Source organism: Pongo abelii, chromosome 10 (assembly GCF_028885655.2).
Source record: "Pongo abelii isolate AG06213 chromosome 10, NHGRI_mPonAbe1-v2.0_pri, whole genome shotgun sequence".
Classification (NCBI taxonomy): Eukaryota; Metazoa; Chordata; class Mammalia; order Primates; family Hominidae; genus Pongo; species Pongo abelii.
Window position 1 is genome coordinate 60,766,631 of NC_071995.2, and position 25,606 is coordinate 60,792,236.

The window sequence follows — 25,606 nt, forward strand, 5'->3', positions numbered from 1 at the left end:
CACTGTGCCTGGCAAAACAAATGCTGCTGCTGTTGAGTGAGCCGAGAGGTATTCTAGGAATTGAATTTTCAAAAAAGGAAATATACTGTTTCCTTCCCCCAAATCTACCAAATTAACACAAAATGGAAATAACCACTTTGATGTTTTTACATACTCACATGAGCTATTTTAAACACTGTGGTACATGAGTTTGGGGGGGAACAAATAAAGCTATTATTAGAAGAATTCGGATTTTTTAAAGCTTTCCAGGTGATTCCAATGTGCAGCCAAGGTTGAGATCCACTACTGTACACCAAGCATCAATTAACTAACATTCAAAATGATTCAGCAGTTAGCCCCTTATCAGCTTGACCCTTAAGACAGCAGACTACATGGCTCAAGGGAGAGGAGGAAAATGGCCTGAGAAAGGCCCTGAGATGAGCGTGAACAGGGATTGGGGATCCCATGTGGAGAGTGAGCAGACAGGCCTGCACAGAGAGGATGCAGCAGTGGAGACCAGATGTAGAAAGGGGCTGGGCCTTGAGATCCAGGCACAGGAGGAGCCTGGATCTGGTGTAGAAGAGTTGGGTCTATGACTAGACATTCACAGGAATTAAATAGAGGTAGAAGGCTAGAATTAAATAGAGGCAGAAGGCTGCAGCTCTAGAACCAATAACTGGGTATTACCTAGAGCTTAATAGAGACAGGCGAAGAGCACTCTTAACAGGCTTAGAGAAGTAGTAAGAAAACTGCTCTATCACAAGCCAGGTCATTGAATTCTCACGTGGCAGAGTGTTGCAGGAGCACGAAGTCCATGTCCCACAACTCTGAAAGACACACACTTAGAGTTGTTACCCACAGGACCAAACCAACTGCAAATTTTAATATTATATGTTGGCTTCTATTTATCTTCAGGAACAACAAAACATTAGAAATAGAAACAATGGTGGAAAAGGAAGGTTTATTCTGCCCCGCCATTGTTGGTTTTCAATCAACTATGAGCACTCCCTCTCCCCCAGCAACTAATGACAAGGGGGAATAGCACCAATGAGGAGGAAAAGTACAACACCTTCTCCCCCTCCATCTTTCTGAATCCTAAGCACAGATCATCATATAAAGTTAAGTAGACTTCCATCCATAGTTACAAAGCCTTGAGTAATAAAGTATAAAATATAGTACTCAAGAGTTAAAACTGGCAACTTGATTAGAGTCTGTATAAATTAATAACAGCTAATAGTAATCATAGCAGCTATGATTTACTGAGCATCTTCTACATGCCAGACACCAGGCTCTGTGCTGACTTATAGTATCTGAAGTCTCTCAATGGCCTTATAATGTCCTGTCTTACAGAGGAGAGAACTGAGCCCAGAGAGGTTAAGTTACTCCTCCTAGATCAAAAAGGTGGAGTGGCCTTAAAACCGGACTTAGACTTTTCCAGAAAACATGACAAAGAAATGTGATATCAGGACTCAGCTTTGGGAATTTCTCATTCTAGCCCAAGAGTCTGAAACAAGACCATTATTGTCCACTCTCTTTGGGTGACCAGCTGATATCTGATGAAGAAAAGAAGACTTTTGGCAAAAGAGGAAGGGGAATTTTCTGTGTGAGTGGCAAAAGAACAAAAGGGGATCATGTTTGTACAAAACTAGAGGCTACTACAGTACTGGGTCTACAGGGAAGAAGAGAGGAAAGTCAGCAGAAGTGATGGTCTGTGTTCTTTTTTTTTTCTTTTTTCTTTTTTTTTGAGACAGGGTCTCGCTCTGTTGACCAGGCTGGAGTGCAATGGTGCGATCTCGGCTCACTGCAACTTCTGCCTCCCAGGTCCAAGCGATTCTCCTGCCTTAGCCTCCCGAGTAGCTGGGATTACAGGCGAGCGCCACCATGCCCGGCTAATTTTTGTATTTTTGTAGAGATGGGGTTTCACCATGTTGACCAGGCTGGTCCTGAACTCCTGACCTCAGGTGATCTGCCCACCTCGGCCTCCCAAAATGCTGGGATTGATCCATGTTCTTAGACCTGCAGCTGTTTTTCTGGCCATCTCACCAGAAATGAGTGACCACAGAATCAACCAAGCCCCCTCCCACAGAGAACAGACCTTCCTCAAACTGCTCTCAGTTTAAGGAGGCCATCCAAGTTCTGGCCCACTTGGAAGGCCTGTCTGTTTTATATTATAGTCCATGTCAAGGCTATAGGCTTGAATTTATGCTTCCAGCTTGTCCTTGGCTTCCTTCTTTCTCATTTGGGGGAAGATAGGAGAGTGAAGCTTGAGAGCTCCAAGACATGAAGGTACTTTGGATTTGAGATGAATAGAGAGTGTCTAGTCATAGAACCAATTCTTCTACACCACATCCTAAGATTTTTGAAATCCTAATTAAATTTTTAAGAACTAGCCCCCCAAACAAATCACTCGCTAGTTTTACAATAATATGACTGAACAGAGATTATATTATTTGTTACAAGATAGCAAAACTGAAAGGCTTAGGAAAGATTTTCTAGACAAACTCTTATTAATATTTTGGGCCAATTCCTTAATGAGTATTTATGAGGCCAACTGAATCTTCTTCTTAGATGAGGAAAAAAAAATGCAAGGCTTAAAAGGGTTGCTAAATTCTTGGCTTTCCCTAACTGAGAGGCATTATTCTCAGAAGTTTCCATTAAATACTTTTTTAAAGTAATAGTTTCCTTTGTAATGTTGATTGTGCAAAGTTGTAAAAACAAGCCACTGTTGGTTTGGACCTCCTGGAAGGAGCAGTTCGGCATTAAGACTGAAATGCCACCAAGTCAGCTGTACCCCAAGTGTAGGAATCCCTTCTATAATACACCTAACCTTGGTTCCTGGCCTCTCCTGAATGGAATGCCACAGATAGTCACTGTCCTAGGAGTTTAACGGTACTTAATGTCAGCCCATTCCATTGGAGAACAGCTCTGGGAAATTCTTTCTTAAACTGACCCAAACCCATTGGCCCATCTGGAAAAACATGAAATAAATCCAGACTATTTTCTGCTTGAGAGCTCTTCAATTGTTTAAAGAGAACTATCTCAAAGTTTCCTTTTCCTTAGTTCTTTCAACTGTTCTTCGTAGGACCTGGAGTATCCTAACCACTCTAGTCCCCATGCATCCAACAAACATTAACTGAGCACTGAATACTGTGGTAGTGGCCTTCTAGGGTCTTTCTGGTTGGCCAGTGTCCTCAAAAAATGGTACCCGGAACTGAAAACACTTAAGATGTGGTCCAAATAAGAAAAAAAATTATTACTTCTTTTGATTTGGGTCTTGCATTTTTTAAAAATTAACGAAGCTATTTCCATTATGTGTATTTTTTTTTTTTAGGGTTACATATGGAGACTCTGAATGAGAACAAATGAAAAACCCTAGTCCACAAGAAAAAAGACCTGAGAATGTTTTTTTTTTTTTTTTGGCTCATGGTCTCCTCTAGTTTATAATGACACACAATAGATATTTTACCCTGAAGGGAGGACTCCATTGCCCTTATTAATTTTATCTTGTTAGTTTTAGTCCATTGTTCCAACTCACTGACAACTTCCTGAATTCAGATCCTTCCATCCAAAATATCAGCTGTCTGTGCTATATCATGTTAAATTTGATAAGCAGCCCTGCCATCTTCATCCAGATCACTGAAAAAATTGCTAAGTGGAATCATTAGAGACCTTCCTCCTGGCCAAGCTAACCATACAAGGTGGGTGGCAACATTTCAGGCATGTGAAGGAAAGTTTGTGCAATTCAAAAACATCAAATTCAGCAGTATTCTTTTTCATGAAAATGAAGAACCTATCAATTTCCTTTTTATTTTTTATTTTTATTTATTTATTTTTTTTGAGATGGAGTTTCACTCTTGTTGCCCAAGCTTAGGTGCAATGGTGCGATCTCGGCTCACTGCAACCTCTACTTCCTGGGTTCAAGTGATTATCCTGCCTCAGCATCCTGAGTAGCTGGGATTACAGGCGTGCACCACTACCCCTGGCTAATTTTTTGTATTTTTAGTAGAAACAGGATTTCACCATGTTAGCCAGGCTGGTATCGAACTCCTGACCTCAGGTCATATGCCCGCCTTGGCCTCCCAAAGTGCTGGGATTACAGGCGTAAGCCACTACACCGGGCAATTTCCTTTTCAATACAAAAAACAGATGGTATAAAGCTCGGCAGAATCTTGTCTGGTGGAGAAGCACAGAAGACAGACTCAACAGTAGAGGATGGACAATGACATATTAATGTTTAAAGAGGAGGTGTTTAGGATTTAAAAAGGCTGTCAACACTGGTCCAGACAGACACTGTCCTCATGGATTTCAACTCTCCTGGAATAGCTCTTGGGCTATCTATGAAGCAACTTAACTGAACCATTACCCACTCAGTATTTCTCCATCTTGTCCAAAAGGCTAAGAGAAGAAACAATCCGATTTCTTACAAACGCAGAATATATCTATGTATACAGTATTCACTCAGTCTAGGAACCTTACGCAACAAGAACAGATTACTAATTGAGCCTGCCTTATTGAACCTAAGCTGGCTCTCCTGATCATACCACCTCCAGTGGATGCCATTCCTTCAAATCCCTCTTGCTCCTAAGGCACATGAGTGATGCTTCTAGTTCCCACATCAACCCCATCCTTCTAGGCTGAGGCTCTCTCACTGCCCTTCTGTCAGCCCCTCCATCTGCCTCATATCCCCCTCCCTTACCCACCAGCCTTTCAGGACATTCTCCCACCTGCCCCAATGACTTCAGCCTAGGTTCAGATTGCTTTTCCACTCTTTCCCAGGATGTCATTCTCAGCATTTTCTTAGAATTTGGTGGTGCTTTTGGATTCCTGGCTTTACAACTCCTAGCCCACTTCCTGCTGACCTTCTTCTCTGTTCCCCATCATCACCCTGGTCATGTGGCCTGCAGCAAGAACACCCCCCACCTCTGAGATTCCAATTATGAATCATTTTCCCTCTCTCACTCACTTGTTGAGGCTTTCAGGCCAGTTTCTCTCCTTGGTCCTGCTGTTCTTCCTACCTTCTGGCTAAACATGTTCCTGATCCTGTCTCCACCTGTGGCAAAGCTTTTTGATACTTTTCTTTGCTAGAACTTGTCACCTTCTCAATTTTCCAGAAACACAACAAGGATTGAGTATTTTGTCTATTAACATTATGCCAAATACTGTCATCTCTACCTTTCAAACAAATCCAGAATCCTCAGATTTCAACACCTTCCCTGCTGTCAGAGCCCTAGCACATAGTTTCTTGCCTACATTATTGGGACGGATCCATCAGGCCTCTGTGCAATGATCTAGGCAAGAGGCGATGGTGCTAGGATGATGTCACCAGGCGGATGGCAGTGAGAGTGTTGAAAACTGTTCTGATTTGTCCCTTACTCCTGTTCTCAGAGCAACTGGAGTAATTATTTTAGAATGTCAGGTCATGTCATTACCCTACTGAAACCCATCAAAGGTTTTCTATTGCACTCTAAATAAAAGCCAAGTAACCAGATGGTCTTCTTTAACATTGTTCCTGTCCCCCAAATTTCCTAGTCCCCTTTCCTGCTTTATTTTTTTTTCCATAGCATCCACCACCACCTAACAGTTAAAAGAATTTTACTTCCTTACTATGGTTATTTTTTCTACTGCTTCTTCATGCCCTTTAAGTTCTATGGGGATAGATTTTTGTTTTGCTACCTATGGCATCTCCTATACCTAGAAGAGTGCTCAACATATAATGGGTACCCAATAAATATTTGGTTAAGTGAGCAAATTAATACTACCTTCCCTATGCAGAGGCTTTATTCGTATTTTCTTCTTCCATAATATATTTGCAAAACAAAAGCAAAGAGCCTCCTTGTTCGGCTGCTTTCTATGTCTGGTTGCTGTTCCGGCTGATGCTTACTCACAAGCACCCCTTTCCCACATCCGCCCTAGCGAGCTAGGTGCTGTCCTTCCAGGCTCAGACATTCTCTATGAACATCTGAACTTGAGATCCCCATGCAGCCACACCGAAGTCCTTTTACCCTATTGAGCAGCAGTCATAGGACTTCTCCACCACAAACATACTTTGTCTTTGTGGCAATTTTATACATCCCTTCAGTAAAGCTTTGCTCACACTGTCCTCATGGCTGGGAGGCCTGCTAGCAAATCTCCCACATTTCCCTTTTAATCCACAAGCATCACTCTCCAGCTTAAAGTTCTCCACTGAATTCCCGTCATCTTAAAATACAATCCAATGATGAGGCCCTCCATGATCTGGCCTTTGCACTCTGACATCTTCGATCACTCTGCTACGCCTCATAACACTGGCTTTCTTGTTTTTTTTTTTTGACACGCCAGGGGGCCTGGTCATTCCTTCTGTCTGGGCCATTCTTCCCTTTGATCCTGCCATGCTGGCTCCTGGGCATCACTCGGAAAGGCCTCCCCTGACCACTCATCTAGAAGTCCGGCGTTCTCTGCTTCTGCTCATCCTGCTTCAGTGCTTCAAGCACAATCTGAAATGCTCTTATTAATTTGTTTACCTTCTGTCCCCACATCCTGCACATTAGCTCCATAAAGGCACAGACTTTCTTCCTATGTACCTGTCTATCTTTGTATCTACAACTGTGCAGGCACATGGTAGATATAAAGTAGACACTAGCCAAATGGATGAATGAATGAATGAATGAATGAATGTATGTCTCCCTTAGCATGTCAGTTTCCCTCTAAAGATATCCCCCATTCACTCTGCCTTAATAGCTAGCTTTTCTATGGCTAAAATTCACGGCTGGGTTCCCATTGGTGATACCTCTGACATATGCTTACCTATTTATATTAAAATTTCAAGTTCCCATTTATTATTAGTATATATACAAATAGTTATAAAATTATAAAAAATAACATTTATGATTCTCTTGTCTATTCCTTTCTCAGTTCCTTAGTACCACATCACAACGGCAGTTTTTCTCTCACAGCTATTCACCAGTGTATATGGTGTTACCAAGACAATTTTCTAACTTGGTTTAAAGGCAAGTTCCTCCTTTAAACTTCTTCCTAGTCTTTGCTGGATTCCTCCATTTCCAGGCAGAGCCCCTACTCTGATTGCTTAACCCATGGGCCAGGAACCTAGAGTTCACACTTTGGCATCATCAACATAAATCACTTCCCACGATCTCCCTTCTCTTCTAAGTCATGACCTTGAGCTACAGAGAGAGAGAGAGAGAGAGAGAGAGAGAGAGAGAGAGAGAGAAATACCACTTGTTTCCCTAAGTCTTAATTCCCTTAGCAAGACTTCAAAGTCATTTAAGAGGAACGTGATTCCCTCTGGGGGGCATAAGAGGACCCTCTCCCTTTGGGGACAGCATAATCTCAACAATTCACTTGTGCAGCTCCAATGACACACACCAGTGAGTCACATTCTTCCACTAACCTCTAGACATTGCCTTGGCTGCCTCTTCTCCCCTGGGGATCTTCCTTCCTGGAGTCTCTCTTCCCTCCTGGCAGAGCCCACTGTGGTATTAAAGCACACCAGGCTTGGAGTCAGACGTTCTGAAGTCACATCTCAATCGTCATGTGAACTGGCTGTATGAACCTGGGAAAATCCCTCCGAGCTCACTGAATCTGCCTCTTCAGCTGGACACTTCATAGGATGGTTGCAAGGATTAAGGGCAAACATGTCTGGGAACATCCTTTGTGAAGGATAAGGTGCTATTTAGCCATAAGGTCTTTGGAGCCTCATTCTTTCTTCCATGCAGATGTGGAGCTAACAGGCAACCGTAAGCAGGAAGACACAGCACATCCCCATAGGAAAAACCACTTCCTGCTGAGCAATCAAGCCACCTAATTCATACTTTTTCTACTGTAAGCATGAAGGAGCATACCCGTGCAACTTTATCCAGAACAGTCCATTGTTCTCCTCTAAAATGAGGACTCAGATACTCAGAAGGATGCCTCAGAGATAATAATCTAAAGAAGGTATAGCTGGGTTAGATTGAAATAGTCATAAAAGGAGGCTTTTTTTTTTTTTTCCTTAGCTGGGAGCTCAGTGCCCCTCCAGGAGGGAGGAGAAAGCCACAGACAGCCTTGTTTTCTTCTCATTAGAAACCAAGTCCTAGCCCAGCAGAGGCACATTCCATAGGGGCTGGTTGGGTTTGGGAGGAGGCTGGAGCACAGAAACATCTTCGGTCCCCCTTCTTGCCTTCCTATAACAAAATCTCAGCAGTAGCTTAAATCTCAGGAGGCCTGGGATGAAACACCACCCAGGCCTGGCTGGACAGGAACAGACACAAGCCTGGAGCCCAAATGCTACTTGTGGCTTTTAAGAGCTTGGCATGACCCCAGTTAAGCAATTCCGGAATCCACAGAGGCTCTCCCTTGACTCCCCTCTCCCCACACCCACTCTCCTGAGACCTTCCTGCAAAAAGCAATGCATGATTGGCAACCACCTCGTGCTTCCTTTTTTTCTGCCAGCCATCTGTATTTCCAAAGGAATCAGGCCCTAAGCCTAACCACAGTGCTCAGTAAATGGAGGCTGCTTTCTGATCCTTCAAGCAGCCTTACAGCAGGCAGCCAGCTCTTCCCCCCTCACTACATGAAAGAGAGAGAAAGCGAGTGTGTGTGTGTGTGTGTGTGTGTGTGTATGTGTGTGTGTGCGTGCGTGTTTCCTTTAAGGCAACACAAGAAGAGTTTGAAGTTTGCTTAGATCTTACTATTATATTTTAAATGTCATCTGTTAGAGTCTTTTTTTCCCGGTTTCTAAGATTCACTTTGCCTTTGGATGGAAACTGTCTGCTGGAAAGACAGAGCTGCACTGTGAAGGAGAGTGAATCTAAGGCATGCTTAACAACAGCAGGCTCAAGTCAGAGTTGTGGAGCAAGGATCAGTCCCCAGGGTGAGTCTGAAGAGGCTGCGAAACACCCTCTATCCAGCTGGGAGTTTTGGGGCTTAGAATGTTTGGAGATGGACCCAACATCTCGCCCCAGGCTCATCATTGTATAGCACGTTTTAAGTATGCATAAATCTAGTTTTGGGGGTCATATTTTGGCTCATTGGGTTCCTGAATTTATGTGTTGGAAGATATTTTCAGTAGGTGTCTGAATGATATGATCCCTGGGAAAGTTCCCCTGTGGGATGGAGGCTTTCCAAACAAATGCTACCTTGTTTTCTTTCTTTGGTCCTTGAAGTGTTCTTTAAATTAGCTGAAGCCTATAGGCCTTAAGCTGTGAACAACTTGATAGACTTCTGCTAATATAGTGCAAGTTAGATTCAGGCACAAATAGTACCTTTGAATTGTGAGTGTGATTAATATTTGGTGATAAACAGAAGAGGGCTGGTAGCAGCCTAGCTTGTGCATACCTGGCTACCACCTGCTCACCTCCTTAGCCACATGAAAGGCTGCTGGCTTTTTTTCTCCATGAAAACTCCATAATGGGGCCCAAGCTCTGGTCCCCGACAATGCAACTGCCCTGGAGGAAATCGCCTGATTGGTAGGGTTAACCAACAGTCCCTAGGAAAATGCCTACCTCCCCACTTCTCCCCATCAGCATGCCTGAGCCAGACTCTGCCTGGAGTTCTGAGAGTGGTAAACATTTCTCTCTTTTGGCCTAAAGACTCTTCTTCTCACCAGGCCTATGGAAAATAGCAAGAGGCAGCAGAGATTGCTCTCATTTTGCTGGTCAATGTTCTTTGGGAGACTCTACTGGGTTACAGCAGAGGTTTCACCAGTGGTAAGAAATCTATCAATCCTGTTAACCCAACGTATGCACAAACACACTGCAAAAAACAATATTTACCCTAACTATGTGATATACACCGATATTTTCTTTCTATCCTGTGCTATTCAATTTGTTTAAAATGCTGCTCTCCATATACTAAACTGATTTCACAATCCTATGAATGGGTCCCTACCCACAGCTCAAAGTTTGGTAGAAGAACAGAACCTGCTCTAAGTAGCTTCCAAATTAGGAGCTCAGGCTTTGACCAGATAAAAACAATGGGTTCTATTGGATTCATTTGCAAGTATTTACTGAGCACGTAGTAGGTGCCGGGCACTGGCACAGGTGCTGGGTATATGGAGTAGAATAAAGTAAACAAAGTGAAAGTCACCTTTTGATTCGTAGGCCGAGTTCAGCAGCAGAAAAGGATGCACTTGGAAAAAAATTATTCAATCTGTAGTTTTAAAAAAAGTAATCATGTGTATGTATAAAACAGAACTAATAATATTTCAGGATAAAACATTATGAATGACTCTTAAGGAAATTCCAGATTTGGAAATTATTTCTGATTCAGTATCCACTTGGTGTGCATTCACACTTGGCCGTAACAGCTTCATATTCTAATCAACAACATTTAGCTCTCTCCACCGATATGAATCAGAGACTTCATGAGCACACAAATGTGGAGTGATTTCAGCTTTCTCAGGGACCATTTATTCTGAAATAAACATGAATTTCATTGACATTCCCTTTATACTGTATGAGATCAAGTCAATATATACAAATCAGGATATGAACAAAATTGACCCCATAGCTACAAATGGTGGGGTGAAAATAGCAAACAGATTATTAATTACAAAGAGGGTTTCTGCTGCACAGGCAGTTCCTCTGTGTCGGCCCTTGCGGCTTTCCCTCACGAAGCTTCTCCCACTCTGCTCAGATGGATATTCATATCATGGAGCAGAGTCCTGCAGTGTCCTCTGGGAGAAGCCACATGCAAGGACTTTAACCTATGCTACATCATTTCAAGGCTTTCCACCCAAGTGCCTTTGAACTGATAACATTACACAGTGCAGAGCTCAAGTATCAGTGCTTTGAGTCTTCTGTTTTATCTTTAAAAACCATGAGAGTTTTGCACAAGCCTACACATGAAGTCCTTCTACCTCACTCCCAAAATTTTCAGGTGAAATAGAGGCTTATCTTGTAGCTTCCCATACTCTTCTGAAATCTTCTGCTAACCCCCACATTATTCAGGCCCCCAAGGGAAGAAGCGCAGGCCTGAGTAACAGCTGTCGATATTTACCAATGGGAGGAATACCACACTCTTAGCTCCTGCATCAAGGTGGCCCTGTTGTTTCAGAGGATGGAGAGCAAAGGCAGCCATTGTTAAATTTTCTGCTGTCACCTCACGCCCAGCAGTTAACGGATTTTCACATAACCCAATGTTTATTATACAATCTTTTTGTTCCAGGCACTAAGGATTTATATTTTTAAAAACTTACATAATCCTCACTGTAACACTGTAAGGTAGATAGAAACATTATCCTCATTACACAAATAAGAAAATGGAGGCATAAAAGAGGTCGTATATCTGGGGGGAAATAGGGGTCAAGCTCACTTCAGGTCTGTCCCAACTGTGTTACACTCTTAACCACGCTTCTCTGCACCTCTGTGAAGAGCTAGGAATCTGCATAAATACCACAAAATGGCATGATATGCAAAAGAATGTTTAATTACTAATTCTCTTCCTAAAATTAAATTGTAAAAAAAAAAAATTTTAAGCTCATCCCCACATTCTAGGTTTTTATAATGGTCAGTCGCATAGAAGTTAAAACATACCAGTACTCCTAGGGTTGAAAACTAGGGTTGTCTCTTAACAATACGGCAGATGTACAAGGTCACTACAGAATTAGATTTAACCTGAGCTTTGGCGTTCAAAGTGCTCAGGTGCAATAAACTCAGACTCCAAATTTTCATACCTAGGTGCCCAGTTTTCCATAGAGTGATCCAATGTGACCCAGAGGATCAGGCCTTGGGGATGGGGTGTGTAGCATTTACTGAAGATGAGCAGGAATCAGAAACCATTACGTTAAATGCCTTGGGCAGCACAGTCTCCTGACCTATCCCATGTATTTATACTATGCATGAAGCCTGGTCCATCCAGGTTATGGGCACAAAAAGGAAAAAGAGGAGGCCTAATTTGACCCTGACCCACGGTTGCACCTGAAGGCTTTACCATCCCTTATCAGCCACTGCCAGTCCAGTCTACTGGCACCTTATGAACAGTCACTGGCTCACTGCAGGTGGAAAAGACATTCCCAAGCAATAGCAAGGGGATAACAAGGGGCAAAGACCACCAGCAGCCCAGGAGTCACAATACTTTGACAGCCCAGGCTGCCCAGCGCTCTTTAACCGACCACTTCTGCAAACTGTTGTTCATATCCATTGTAACAAGGTCTAGGGCTGCCCAAAGTCAATGTTTAAGGATATACAGCAATCGCCTGGGGTGCTTATTAAAAAATGCAGAATCCATAGAGATTCTAATTCAGCAGATAAAATAGACCCTGTAATGTTTTCAGTAATTGCCCCAGATGACAAAGCTTCACTGTAGGTAAACCTTTGTCTATCAGTTTTGTATGAAACTGTAATCATCCATATATGGCCCTGTCCTGACACTAGACTGTAAACACCATGAGGGTTGGCACTGTTTTTTTCTTCCTTGTATCTTCAATGCCCAACCTAATACCTGGTTCACTGAATGAATAGTAGTTGAAACTGATTGTCCCACAGAGATGAAGCTCTGTGCTTTGTCCTTTAGGTACAGAGAGTGATACACAGCATCTGATCTACCCTGGAAGACTGACAAGGCTGATCCCATCTCAGCAGAATCTGAACCTGGAATATGGCAGAATACTATTGCTTTTGCCAGAGCAACCAGGTGAAGAACAAAAAGTGAATGTGTTCCATCCCCTCATGAGGCTTCTGAAGCTTTCCTTATGATCTGATCACAACAAAGGAGACAGGCAACTGACAACACACTAGCCCTGAAACACTGCTGGCATCTTTGTTATCAGCCTTCCTGGCTCTTACAGAGAGATCTGCTTTCAGCTCTCCAGCAAGGAACAGACACAAAACTTTAGCCTCTCTCTTAATAAGTCCTTGATTTACTTGTCTGAAGGTAAGAGGACAGTGGTGGTAGGATGAGACTTTTCAGGGTTTGGAGTGGTGGCTCTCCAGCTCTTCTGTGTGGATTACTAGGGTAAGCCCAGAAGCAAGGAGTTTTAAACCATCACCACAGCTGATTTAGATGAAGATGCCCCCAGGCCACCGCAGGTGAACATCTTCATAGGATTAGCAGCTCGAAACCAGCTGTGCCAATTTCCTGCTGGGAAACCTGGGGAGCTGGGAAAAGCAGAAAATTTATCAAGCTCTGGTAAGAGTGAACTAATTATAACTGGAAGAGTGTTGGTTGGACACAGGAAAATGTCTCCTTGGTGGGTTTGTGAGTACCTGGAACATTTCAGGAGTGGTAGTGTACCTACTTCTCTGGAATTTCCTTAGAAATGGGATCCTAAAAATAGGCTGAGAATTGGCCCATAGGTCCTTTTCTTTTTTCTTAAATCATCTTCTAAGTCACTGATAAAAATTGTATTTTTATTCATTTATTACTTATTTTGGATTCAGGAGGTACATGTGCAGGTTTGTTACACTGGTATATTGTGTGATGCTAAGGTTTGAGGTACAGATGGTCCCATCACCCAAGTGTCAGCATAGTACCCAATAGGTAGTTTTTCAGCTCACGCCCCCTCCCTGTTCTCCTAGTAGTCCCCTATATGTCCTGGATATACATATTGTCAGCTCTATATTTCTGCCTTGTGTGTAATTTTCATACTTCATATTCCACCCTTAAGGTGTGGCGCTCTTAAGGGTGGGAAAATAAAATTCTGTTCATTATTGGCATCCTTAGCCTGGCATTCAAAGTTCCCCATGAGCTGACTCCAATGTAATTACCTAGTTTCATGGTTTGCTTCACTGCCACCACTGCTCTACACTCTCTCACTCCCTCCGACATGTCACTTATGTGAGCCTCCCAGGACTGTTATCTAGCTGATACACGCCAATATAACCGCACACGAAGGGCTAAAACATTGAAACACTCCATGCTAGTCAGCAAACAATGGCTGCCTCAATCTCCATGAATGCCCCCCATCTGCTGCTCTGGACTCTCCCCTAGAATCCCCAAGAAGTAACAGTAAATAAAGGGTTAATGCCTGGCACAGCAGTGAGGCTTCTAGGACCCTGCTGCAGCCCAGCTGGGGCCTACTTGTCCATTTTGATTGTCCAAATATTTTGAATATTATCTCTGGCTTCCAAATTCCCAAAACACACATCACATTTTCACCGCTCTGGGCTTCTGCTGGCACAGTGCCCTTTGCTCCGAATGTCCTTCTCTCCAACCTTCTTTCATAATCCAGATCTTTGGTTCAAACAATCTTCTCCAGGAAGTCCTCCCCAATCCCAATCTCCCCTCTCAAAACAACTACTCCCTCCACCACAGCCACAGGCATTTTCTTCAAACCTTTTTGTATAACTCTTAACTTTTGTCTTGCTTTAGTTATTTATACATATGTCCCAACAGATCTACTTCCCCCACTGTGGAAATTTGAAGAATAGGTTTAAAGGTGAAATGATATTGTTCAATAAATTTCCAGAAAGGCTGGGCGTGGTGGCTCATGACTGTAATCCTAGCACTTTGGGAGGCTGAGGTGGGCAGATCACCTGAGGTCGGGAGTTCACAACCAGCCTGACCAACATGGAGAAACCGCATCTCTACTAAAAATACAAAATTAGCTGGGCGTGATGGCACATGCCTGTAATCCTAGCTACTTGGGAGGCTGAGGCAGGAGAATCGCTTGAACCCGGGAAGCGGAGGTTGCAGTGAACCGAGATCACGCCATTGCACTCCAGCCTGGGCAACAAGAGTGAAACTCCGTCTCAAAAAAAAAAAAAAAAAAAAATTCCAGAAAGCCAGTCTTGGGCCATGTGGCAATCTCTTTAAAGCTAACATAGTCCTATATGATGAAATCCTTCCTATGCAAGGACATGCTTTAACCACAGATGGGCTTGACCCTCCCAGCTTCTTGAGTATGGTTTGGAAGGCTACAGGAGTACATTAAAAGGTCCAGCATCAGCTGAGTGCAGTGTGGCTCACACCTGTAATCCCAGCACTTTGGGAGGCCGAGGTGGGCAGATTATTTGAGCTCAGGAGTTCCAGACCAGCCAGGCCAACATGGTGAGACCTTGTCTCTACTAAAAATACAAAAATTAGCCCAGCATGTTGGTGCACTCCTATAATCCCAGCTACTCGAGAGGCTGAGGCATCAAAATTGCTTGAACCTGGGAGGCGGAGGTTGCAGTGGGCTGAGATCACACCACTGCACTCCAGCCTGGGTGACAGAGTGGAGTGAGACTGTCTCTTTAAAAAAAAAAAAAAAAAAAAAAAAAAGTCCCCAAACCAAAAAACATCCTATCAAATAATGCCTGGGACAGAGAGGCTGGCAACGGGCTTCCTGGCTGTACTGATGGTGCCTCTTCTGACAGACAAGAGCTCTACCTTCTCTGTGCCAAACCCATCTTCATCTGCCATGCTGCAGGACAGACCTGCTAGGTAGAGGCAGCCAGCAGACCTGATCTGACTTAGTTTCTTCTCGAAACTGCCTTCCTTTGTCTTTTTGTTTTCTAGCTTCTCATTACCTTGCAGAGGCAGCATTTCAGCAAGGGATTGTAGACCTCCTGAGGCCAGCAGCCCCTGCTTAAATGCACACCAAATGCACACTCTTGCTGACCCTTTCACTCTCCATAATAGCTAATGATTATAGTATTAGAAACTCATCGTGCACTATTATATGCCACACTTTGTTCAATGCACTCGACCTTACTAACCCATGATATCCCAACTATTATCAAGTATTGTTTTGTTTGTTTGAGATAGGATCTTGTTCTTTTGCCCAGGCTGGAGTGCAGTGGTATGATCACAGCTCACTGCAGCCTTGACTTCCTGGGCTCAAGTGATCTGCCCACCTCAGCCCCCCAGGTAGCTGGTACTATAGGCATGTGCCAACACGCCCAGAAAATTTTTGTATTTTTTGTAGAAACAGGGTCTCCCCATGTTGCCCAGGCTGGTCTTGAACTCATGGCCTCAAAGGATCCACCCGCTTGAGCCTCCCAAAGTGTTGGGATTACAGGCATGAGCCACTACACCTGGCCTCAAGTACCATTATTAGCTTCATTTTACAAATGGGGAAACCAAGGCTGACAGTGGCAAAATGATCTGAGGTGGGGATTGGCCCAGCTAGGCAGTCTGGCTCCAGCATCCTTGCTCTTAACTGCTACTCAACATCTACTGTGTAGTAGGTGTACAATACAAGTCTGTCAAATATAGGAGAAGTGTCTACAGGGCCTTCTTGGTTAAAAGGACACTACTTTAAGAGAGATTTTTATAAGCACTTGACATCCCCAAACTTCCCCAGATGACTTGCAGCTATGTTCTTATCACATACATACTATACAACCCCAAACACCAGTCACAGGGGAAGTGCCGTACACACACTCTGCTTAAGCGTATGTGGATAAGAGATAAATGCTGTGAGTGTTTGAAGGGTCTGAGGGGGGAAGAAAGGCTTGGAAATAGTTCAGCCACTTTAGGACAATAAACTTTTACTCATTGAAGCAGAGAGACGTGTGTGAGTGCATTCATGCGTGCATGCGTGTGCAGGGTGAGTGATGATCAATGGGGAGGGAGCTGGTGGGGCATCTCTTTTCTTTCTCCTCCCTGTGGTCTGACAAAGCCTGTCTGTCTTGGCTTGCAACCATTCGTAAAGACCCATAGCTTCCACTGGCCTCCTGCGCAGGAGGGCAGGGAGCAGGGAGTCATTCATCACTGTCAGGAGATGTGCTGCACGCAGCAGGGCCCGCTTTCTTCCCTGCTGCTCCTGCAGCTAGAGCTGCAAATCTTGAAAAGATGCAGAACATGCACATAGCGAATAACCATTCATCATCTCAGCTCTGGAAGCCCCGGGAGAGGCCCCTCCCCATGTGGGGCTCACCCATTCTGACTTGGACTCCAGCCCCACTGGAATTTGGAACACAGGGACTTTTCAGGTGCCTAATCTCTGGCCCAGCCAATCTCCATCCTGGATAATCTATTGAGGTTTGGGGTTAAAATTCTCTGAAATGATCCCCCCTGCCCCTTTCTCTAGAAGGTCAGATTTGCAGAGTGCTTTCAGCAATCAGACTGCTGCCAAGGTGGCCCGTAATCATTAAATTATGAAAACACAAGTTGCTGAGAGGAAATGAATACCAGGTTTCACTAGGGAAAGGCCTGTTTTCTTGTGAAGTAATTATAAAATTAAAATGTGATATTTCTCTGGTGAGTCTAAAAAGCCTCCCCATGAGGTAGGTCTGTGGCATGACGGCAACATCAGGATTTACACTGGGATGGGACTGAGAGATCCTTCTGTGTCCCCAAAATGCCAGAGACATCTGCAGGTAAATTTCCGAAGACTGGGTTAAGAGTGATTAAAAGCAGAAAGAGGGAAAAGTACTGAGTTTGAATTTTTCAATTACTCTGTAAAACTCAAGAGTCAAGCTGTTAAAAAATGCAGGCTTTCTAAGGTAGGCTAATAACGCTGAGCTAATTAGACCCACAGGCATGGCCAACATATAAATTCGGGCCCAAAAGAGGGACACTGTCCCTTTAAAAACCGCCTTGGGATCCGTGGAAAAGCTAATGAGGAGTGTCAGTTGGGGTTGCTTTATTAGGTGGTCCTCAAGAGGATAAAGCCTGGGGTTTCTGTAACAGGGCTTCTGTGCTTGATTCAATAAATCAATTTATATTAAATGCGGGTGCAGCTCTGGAGTTGGCTTCATAAAGCATCCTGTGGCGTTTCTCAATCTGCTCATCCACTTCCTTGTCAGCCTGCTTGAATGCACTCTCAGAGGGCACTGAAGAGAGCAATAAAGAATAAGACAGAAGCTGTATCTATATTTGTAAAACCCAACCTGGCAGCTCCAGACCATGTGTGGAACTATCTCCAGTGAGTTTCTCTCTCCAGAAAGTGTCTGGATTGTTGGTGAGAGGCCTGATGCTGTGGGGCTGTGCTTCTCCTCCCCGAGCCAAGCTCCAGGCTATAGATGGAGAATAAAGGTCACCCCAAACACAGTGGAAAGGGTTGGAAGCCAAGCTGCTTTTAAATCACATTCTCAGGGCCTGAATTACTCCCCAAGAAATCAAAGGAAAAGCAAGAGGGACAAGAGTGCCAACACCTGGTCCTCATCCAGGAGATAGTGGAGAGAGCTGAAAGAAGGCTGCTGGGCTGCTTGAGGAGGGGAGATGCGCTACAGACTAGGACCGATGAAATGGGTCTCCCTTTAGTCTGGCCAGCTGGATGCAGCTTCTTGGTGGCCCAAAAGTGACTACTGGCTATGAGGTGAGTTGTTCCTAAGCACAATGACTGATGCCCCTGAGGATCAGGAACAGGAAAGGGGTGTGAAGCCCACCCCTCTGCTAACTCAGAGTCCGGCAGCAGAGGCACCAGAAGCCGGTGTGGCTACACCATTCCCTGTCCACAGTTATCAGTACCCATCCCACCTTTTAAAAAACTCTTTGCTGCCAGGTTTGGTGGCTCATCCCTGTAAGCCCAGCGCTTTGGGAGGCTGAGGCAGGAGGACTGCTTGAGCCCAGGAGTTTGAGACCAGTCTAGGCAACATGGCAAAGCCCTGTCTCTATAAAATACACAAAAATTAGCAGGGTGTGGTGTCACACACCTGTAGTACCAGCTACTCAAGAGGCTGAGGTGGGAGATCACTTGAGCCCGGGAGGTCGAGGCTGCAGTGAGCCATGGTCATGTGACCGCCTTCCAGCCTGAGTGACAGAGTGAGACCCTGTCTTTAAAAAAAACAAAAAAACAAAACAAAAAACTCTTTGCTGTTGGGATGTTGAGTTACAGAGAGCTCCTTGCACCACACCATTCCCAACTACACCCACGCTCTTCTACTATGTAGACCACAGCACCATCCCATAGAACTTTCTGTGATGATGGAGACGTTCTATATCTGCATGGTCCAATTCAGCAGCCACTAGCCACATGTGGCTACTGAACAACTGAGATGTGGCTAGGGCAACTCGGGAAATATATTTTTAATTTTATGTAATTTTAACTAATTTAAATGGCCACATGTGGCTAGTGGCTACTGTGCTCGAGAGCACAGAGAATGGAAATTTCTCTTTGCCTCAATAAAAGTAGAAAGTGCTGAAAGGAGAAAATGGGCTAACTTCACTCTGCTCCCAGTGGAAAATCCCCTATTTGCTCATAGTTTTAAGGGAAACAGAGGAGGGAAAATTATCGTGATGTATCATCAAGTTAGAATTATAAAAAGTTAGGGGCTCTAAGGGACAAAATAAAACATTGCCATCTCTGGAATCTTTCTAATGGGATCTGTCTTTTCCAGCAGCTCTAAAAGCAGAGCAAAGCCCACCCCCCGCCGCCACCACACTCAGAGGTTGGCAGCAATGGTCAGAGGAAGTATTTACAAGAGACCTAGGCCAGGATTTGCCCAAGGCCCCAGAAGCTTGGCAGAGCAAAGTACACAAGGTGCCTATCGCCAAAACAGGACTCTCTTTACCAAGTCAAGCATGTGATCTCAAGTTACCAGTCCAGCCTGCTCCTGAAGTGAGACCATCATAACGTTAGAAAGGCTTTGCTTAAAGGAAGAATTCTGGTATACTTTGCTCATGACCAGAACCATCTGGAAGCAATCTAGCATTCACAAGATGGACTTTTCTTCTTTGGCCCTTGCTCTCTCTACAAATCCCATCAGCCCAGGAACAGCTGCTGGAGAATCTGGCCTGGCGCCAAGGGTGAAGTTTCAGCCCCCTCCCACACACATGTCCTTCTGGGTCCCTGGCTTGCTTGCCACCCCATGCGGCTGGACATGGCACGAAGTACGCTGATCCTACTTGAGAAAGCGAAATAGCCAGCGGTCACAGGAGCAGAGACTTGGTGCCTCAAAGCCAGCTGTAAGAAACTGCTGTTTCAACTCGGTAACAGACACTTGCCAGTAAATTATGGTCTGAGACATCTCAGAGGGCTGCGGGTCGGGGTACACCGCTCTCAAGGCAACACAATGCCAGCTACAGTGTGCATCCTGCAACAGCAGCTCAACACAAAGGGATGGGGAGGATGGGCCCCAGCTTGGGGATTCTGGCACCGGGACCAATGACACCATGCACAGGAGGTGACACCCAAGGGGGTGATAGGGAGAGCAAGGGAAGACTCCATCAGGAATGAACTCAGCGCTGGGGGCACTGCGAAGAGAACGGCTTTGTAAATCGAGCCACTGTGCAAACTATCTGAGGAGAGGGGGAAGGGGAGGTGGGGGAGCCAGGGAAGAGGCCAACTGCATTATGAAGGTCCTGGTGACAATAACCTTTTGTCCTCAAAACAATCTGGGCCTGCCAAGCTGCTCCACAGTCTCCGAGAAAGCACGAGGGTGGGAAAAAAAGGATCCCCATAAAGAGGCAACAGACTCATCCTTAATTATGAGACAAGGCTTCCCAGAGCTGACATCCTCTCCCACACTTCCTCCTGCAGCAGACACACCACCGAGTGCCGGCGTGGTGCTCCTCTAATGAGAGCAGGCAATTTTTCTAAGAACTGGTTCTTTTGGGATCTTCCCCAGAACCCCCACCCCCAAATCACGCAAGCTCTTAGTGAGAAGTGTGAAGCATCAGTTTAATTTGAGCAATGGTCTACAGGGTCAGACTGGGGACTAGAAAAGGGACAGCCTCAGCAGCTCCTAAAATGCTTCATTCCATCCTCTTGACCCTATAGGATCGTCAAGACACCAGTCCTGGTGGATAGAGGGCCCCTGCTTAAATGTACAACAAAGCTCAAAACTGAATGATCGTGTCTAATTATCCTAAAGAAAAGCTGACTGGCACACTGTATTAGAAAGAACCGCAACAAAAAGTCAGAAACCTGGATTCTAGTCCTTATTCTGACACATTTGCATCAGGGGAAGCTGAGCAAACCGCCTAATACCTCTAGGCCTCAATTTGCTCACCTGCAAAATGGGAGTAAGGGGGAGTCATTCCACATTTGGCAGTTTAGCACCTTAGTAAGCACCACACACTCTGAAGTTACGCTGCCTGGATTCATATCCCACTTTCTCCTCTTACAAGTTACGTAACCTTGAGCAACTTAGCTCTGTGCCTCAGTTTCCTCACTGTAAAATGTACCTAGTTCATAGGACTGTTTTAAGCATTAGGTATGAGGAATTAGGTAAAGCTCTCATCATAGTGTCTGGCCCTTAGCTCTTCCAATAATTGTCAGCCCCATTACCATGATGATTAGTGGGAGATGAGGAAGAGAAAAATTTCCACAACTAGGCATTTACTACGAGGATTAAACAGCTTTGCAGTAGGTGGACCTTTTACTTGTTAGAAGGTTTCAGAAAAATGGGTTCCAGGCTAGAGTGCAGTGGCACAACCATGGCTCGCTGCAGTCTCAACCTTCCAGGCCCAAGCAATCCTTCCACCTCAGCCTCCTGAGGAGCTGAGACCATAGGCATATGCCACCATGCCTGGCTAATTTAAAAAAAATTTGTTATAGAGATGGGGTCTCCTTATGTTGCCCAGGCTGGTCTTGAACTCCTGGGCTTAAGTAATCCTCCCATCTCCGCCTCTCAAAGTGCTAGGATTATAGGCATCAGCCACCATGCCCAGCCTCCCATCTTTAAGTCCTAAAAAATAACTGCTAGATCTAAGGCTTTCTGCTAGAGGGTAAAAACATTTGAAAAAGGAATTCATTAAAGTTGGGGGGAGTGTTTTACGTGGGCAGTAGTCTAAATTGAATGGATGATTGATTTACTGATTCATTTATTTATTTAGAGATGAGGTCTTGCTCTGTTGCCCAGGCTGGAGTGCAGTGGTGTGATTCTAGCTCACTGCACCGTCGAATTCCTGGACTCAACTGATCCTACCACCTATGCCTCCCCAAATGCTGGGATTATAGGTAGGAGCCACTGTGCTTGGCCTAAACTGGTTTTCAATTTCTTAGGTTCTTCTGACAAAGACGTAAAGGGCTTTTCTTCAACTTAAGTCCTATTTTCAAATCAAAAGTTGGAACAGGTAGGAAATGCACAAAGATGCACATAAATCTGCTTGTAGCCAAGGTTGTGAGCCAACAGCCGTTTGGGGAATTAGGCTGAAAACAAATCAGCAAATCACATCTGACTAAAGCCATTCTCAGTTGTGGCTCCTTCATTATTCAGTACCTTCTGTGAAGTTCCATACAATTAAAAATAGCCCATTTGTGGACTGTTTATCTGCTTAGGACCATGCTAATGCAGAGAGAGAGAGAGAGAGAGAGAAAGAGAAGGAAAATGAGAAAGAGAACAAGAGCAAGTGTGCACGCAAGAGTGAAAGAAAGTAACTGTATGCATATAAAGTTGGATATAATCTAGTCCCTGAACTTAGCTACATTTTTTTTTAAATTATAAAACCAGGACAATCTTTAGCCATTTGCTAAATATTAAAATGTACAAGCCACTAAAAACAAAAACAAACAAACAAAACACAAAAGCAGAGCTTCCAGGGTTTGGAGAAAGAAACATAAAAAAACTAACCTCATCACACATTCTACTTACAAAGAGAGGTTTGAGTGGAACCTTTACAGCCTTTGAAAGCATCTTGCCCATTAAAGTGACCATGCCTATTATCTCATTAGGAGTGCTTTTCAAAGCTGGTAACAATGAGCTGTTCTTCTCCCCCTTTGAATCAATACTAAGCATCTGCAACAAAGATACTTTTCCTTATTACAAAATCCTAGGCAGATATTTATCATTTGTTTTGACTACTTTAGATCTAATTTGCCTTTCTGGCATAGAAAGAACATAGGTACAGCCTTGCCTCAAGCTCAATCTGTTTTAAATGTGCACATCAACTGTCTGCAACATTGATCTCCCCACTTCTGTCAATTATACCTCCTTTCTTCCTTTCAGCCAATACATACTTGCTGCCTGTTTACTATGTGTCAGGCATAGGACTAGGCACTGGTGTCCCCCTCAAAGAGCCTACAGACTTGTTGAAGAGACATATTTAAATAGGCAACTGGTGCTGTCAATGACTTAACCTCTTACCTTTATCCCTTGGCCTAAATCATTTAGTTTCTCATTCATTTTCGTTCCTTCTGTGTTTTCTGCTTCTATCCCTCTATTTAGGCCTCGAGACCTCACATAAATGTTGCTAAGATAGTTTTTCTCTGGGTACCTGAATCTGCTTTCTCTGCTAGTCAATCTCATTCTAACCTCTCTTAGAATGGCCCTCCAAAAACATCACTTTCATTTAATTCTCTTTCTCAGGAATATATAAGAGCACCCTATAGCCTCCCGGTAAATCTAAATTTGTCTGGCATCCCATTTTCCCTATCATGTTTCCTCAGTACCAGCCCCATCTGTCTCCCATAGTATCTCCTCTTCTATTTGGTCATATTCCTTGCTGTCTTCTAGATCTACTCTTTTTATGTGTTTACCAACCATGTGGGTTCCTAATGTTCCATCTTTCCAAACTCTACAGTTCCCAGACTAAACCCCATGATGCTTTGCTGAATTACACTAGCTCTCATCTTAAACTTTTCCTGTACAAGTGCTGATTTTGCTAACCAAATAAAAATGGATTCACAAGAAAACCCAGTCAGGGTTGGTATGATGACCTTGGGGCATCAAAACTCCAGAACTCAGAGCTGCAAAGGTGAACGCTTTCTGATAAATCCATTCATATTTTAGAGCAGAGGTAAATTCTTAGGCTTGAGAACCAGTCTCTGATGCAGCTACTTAATTGCCCTGTTGCAGTGTGAAGGCAGTCACAGATCAAACAAACAAATGGGTGTAGCTATATTTTAAAAATTATTTCTAGAAGTAGCTGGGGTAGGCAGAATTTGACTCTTAGGTCATAGTTTGCCAACCTTGTTGTCGAGGAAGAAGAGTGGATACAGGTGAGAAACTTCTCTCGGTTGGCAAAGGACAACCAGAAGCCACTTAGATTGGCCTCTTATCTTCTCTGGGTAGCTCAACTTGTTCCCTGAAGACAGTATGTACCCTGGCAGTAGATCCCTGGCCAAGTCATCACCATGGGAATTTGGGCTGTGACCATCTGCTATTGCTATTTTGGTCAATGGGGAAGAGATAAGAAAAATCTACTTCTTTGACTCTTTTGGAGATATGGGGTCCATCATCTCATTCTCATATGGTCTCCAGACTGGCAGGAGGCTCGCTCGTTAGGACCCCAGGGCACAAGAGCAAATCTTCACCCACATAGTGCCAGGCACTGCGCTCTCATTTAATCCTTACATTAACCCTATAGTGTATAAGTACTTGTCATCATATCTATCAGTCAGATGAAAGAAATAGATGAGGTCTTAGTCAACGTTAGCCACTGCTCCATTCTAGAAATGGTCTTGATGCTTCCACAGTTGTGTTTTCGGAATACGACAACCCCCCGACAAGAGTTCTTATTTCAATTTGAATGTGATATTAATGAGAATAGCTCATTAACTTTAGCCTTGATAATGAACCTTCAAAGGATATATCTTTTTATCACTTTATCCATGGAAAAATGGGCTGTAGAGGTTAAGCAGTTTAACCAACTTTGCTCATTTAGAAGAATCAGAGTCAGGATTCAAACCCAAGTCCGTCTGGCTCAATAAACCTTTGGCCATTCTACCTCTTTAACAACCCTGACCTAAACACGTGAAGCTTCATGTGTTTTTAAAGCCCTCAAATGTTTGCTACATGTGAAGTGAGAAATCAGGTCAGTTTCATGGGGTCCAATATCCCCAAGGAGGGCCTCGAAGAAGCAGAGAGGCAAACCAAGGCTCATGATTTGGTCCTGAGCAAAAATAGTAGAGGCAGGTGTACCCCCCTTGTCTTTCACCACAAACCCTGGTCTCTGGCTGTGCTTCCTGATCCAAACCGTGTAACTGGCTGTTTATGGTGATGATGCTTCCTTCACACACACTGTGTGGTGCCGAGGCAGAGGAAGGCATGTTCTTACCAGCCTGTCATATTAAAGTCCCTGTAGAGCATCTTCTTTCCAAGCTCCTTTCTCTGTACTCTCCTTGGAAACTCCAAATGTGTGAACTCATTTCCCAGCAAGTGAGGCTGCATGAATGCCTAATAGCAAAAAGAAAAAGAAAAAACACATACATACACGTATTTAGAGAAACAAAATAAGAATCAAGGACGTTTTGCAAATTGAGACAGGCCATATTTTAAAAACAAGAAAATTGCCTCATATTTTAAGTAAATAGATTTCAGAGTTTAAACACTAATAAAAGATGAGCACATAAAAATGAATTTACAAAGGAATGTAACTTTTTCATTTGATCTGATACATTAATTGTAACCAAATGCATAGCTGAAGGCATCAGGAAAAAAGACTGAGCTTCTCTCTGAAGACTGAATTTTAGTTTTCCAAATGGTATATTGGTGAGATACGGGGTGAGAAAGCTCCCTGACGTGGTCCTTTCCACACTCATCTCACTTACATCCTTGGTTATCACGGCCTTGCCTTTGAAACCTGCGTGTGAGCTTCCATGTAAACACAATGGCTCGAGTGCTGGTTGGGGCTGGATGCAGCAGACAGGAACTTTCTGTTGGACTCCCTCCAGTTTGCTCTGCAGTCATTTGATCGTGTCATTCGAAGACTATTCTGGAGCAGATGGCTTCTCCCCCTCCCCCAAATCTCTGTTCACACTACAAAAGTCTTGAGCAAACAGCCACTTAGGGAATTGCTTTGAAACAACAGTCTCATTGTCACATTCAAAATTCAAATCTAGCAATCCGAGAGATGCAATGCTCACTTACTAACTTCTCTACTCAGAGGCCACATGCTGCAA

General features: G+C 44.0%; 1 protein-coding gene across 2 annotated transcripts in view; it reads right to left on the reverse strand.

Annotated features, from left to right (window-relative positions):
- PPM1H (protein phosphatase, Mg2+/Mn2+ dependent 1H) overlaps window positions 1-25,606 on the reverse strand; it is a 291,476-nt gene that overhangs the window by 51,564 nt on the left and 214,306 nt on the right. For both annotated transcript variants that reach the window (XM_002823467.6, XM_054527337.2), the window contains exon 6: window positions 24,763-24,881. In XM_002823467.6, the coding sequence (XP_002823513.4) occupies window positions 24,763-24,881 (119 nt within the window). The remainder of the gene's footprint in view (window positions 1-24,762; window positions 24,882-25,606) is intronic.